This window comes from Hyperolius riggenbachi, chromosome 3, assembly GCF_040937935.1.
Source record: "Hyperolius riggenbachi isolate aHypRig1 chromosome 3, aHypRig1.pri, whole genome shotgun sequence".
In the NCBI taxonomy this organism is placed as follows: domain Eukaryota; kingdom Metazoa; phylum Chordata; class Amphibia; order Anura; family Hyperoliidae; genus Hyperolius; species Hyperolius riggenbachi.
This window is the reverse complement of record NC_090648.1, coordinates 240,407,673-240,409,517: the sequence shown is the minus strand read 5'-3', so window position 1 is coordinate 240,409,517 and position 1,845 is coordinate 240,407,673. Positions and strand designations below refer to the sequence as shown.

The 1,845-nt window shown below is 38.0% G+C and overlaps 1 protein-coding gene across 1 annotated transcript; it reads right to left on the bottom strand.

The window, feature by feature from the left end:
• Positions 1 to 347: 347 nt before the first annotated feature.
• UCN3 (urocortin 3) lies at positions 348 to 812 on the bottom strand. Its single transcript, XM_068272654.1, has one exon. The coding sequence runs from the start codon at positions 810 to 812 to the stop codon at positions 348 to 350; it is 465 nt and encodes a 154-aa protein (XP_068128755.1).
• Between the last annotated feature and the right edge of the window lie 1,033 nt (positions 813 to 1,845).

Genomic DNA, 1,845 nt, shown 5'->3' with positions numbered 1-1,845 from the left:
AGAAATATGTAAACAAAAAATTAAAAATAATATGTAATAAAACCCACGGTGATCAGATAAAGCCAACACACTGAAATCTCAATAACAGAAAGGGAATAAGAACAGGAATAAAATAATCGTAAAAAGGGGGAGAAATGAGAGGGGGAAAGGAGGGTGAAACATCACCCCTTGGGATTTAACATGTAGGAAGTAAATGCAGCTTTGAAGGACTGAAAATATAGCATTAAACTGTACAAAGATTAGTTCCTAGATGCGGCCATGAGTGGGATTGGAGGGAATCTCATGACACAAGTCCTGTGCTAACCATATTTACCCTCTTTTGTGTCCCACACAAGGCCTAGCCAGTCTTACTTTCGCCTGCCTATTTGGGCCATCAGTTGGGCATTTGCAGCCGCCTTTGCCCTCATGTTTCTAGCCTTTGCAATGTCAAACAGAATGTTCATTAGGTTGGTAGGCACATCCAATGACAGGGTGAATTTGGTCCGCCGGTCACTTTTTGCCTTGTTTTGGTAAACCTTGCCCTTCACCTGTGCCTGTGACAGATACCTGTAGCGTGCTGCTGGAAATGTCCTTTTCTCTTTCTCATCTTCATCTTCCTCTTCTTCCTCTTGGGACAAAAAATTATCATTTGGTACAAAATCATAACCTCTTTTACTAAGAACAGAGTTGTCTTCTAAACTTCTTCTTTTGGCCTCTTCAAGTGCTTCCTTCAGACAGGTGAAAATTGACTCTGCTTTGTAGAAGTTGTAGTGAAGACTTGAACGGGCCATACAAAATATGAGCAGTAGCAGGAAAAGCCTAGTGTGAGGCATGCTTTCTCCCTGCACCTGGACAACACAAAAGAACAGGTCATTACTACGGCTTTTGTCAAAACATACTATTTTTAAAATGAAGACATTTTTCAAGTTTCTTTTTAATCTGTAGCCAAGAAGAAAGTTATACAGAAACTCAAAGCAGCTACTCTGAAGTCAAATTAAGAAATCTTAGTTTTTATTTCTTATGTTAGGAAAACTGAATTTAATTTCTTGAACTTATAGTTATGACCAAGAGTCATTAGAAGTCATTTTTAAACAAAGAATGCCCTGAGCCATTAGTTTGTCCCTGTTTTTTTTTTTTTTAAGACTGGAGAGCCATTGTGATCCAGCATACCTGAATTAAATTGTTTTATAAACATGTATGTAACTAGGTGGAAACCCTTTCTGGGATAATATTAATTCTGTGGAGAATGCAAAAAGATTAGTGAAATAGCAATTGTATAGGAATATATGCATTTGCAATAAGATCTGTCTGTAAAATGTATTGATCTAAAATAATAAAAATGATAAGGTTTCTTATGATGTTTACTTTGGACCTTTTATTGACTGACTCTATTCTAAGCTAATGCGAACCTAGAATACCCACGTCCATTGGTGCTTACAGCATGATAGAAAAGCACAAGACCCACAAGACCTGATTAAATTAGAGTTTAAAACAATTAGGGCTGATCTTGTAAAGGAGGATTTAATAAAACACAACTTTTAATAAATTATTAGAATATTGACCACAGAGGTTATGAGTATTCTACAGATAGTCCCCAGTTAATGAACAAGATAGATACTGTAGGCTCGTTCTTAAGCCAAAATTGTCCAAAGTCGAAACACTGTGCCATCTCTTTGCCCTATACCCCCTATATGCCCCCTTGTACCTCCAGTGTCGCCCTCTGTGTCACCTATTTTCCCCATGCCATCAGTTCCCCCCCCCCCCCCCCCCACTGTGTCACCTCTGCCCTCTGTGTCCTCAGTGTACTGTAGCAAAATATAATCTTACCCATTTAAAACCACCATTTTTTCTTAGAATTTTTTACAA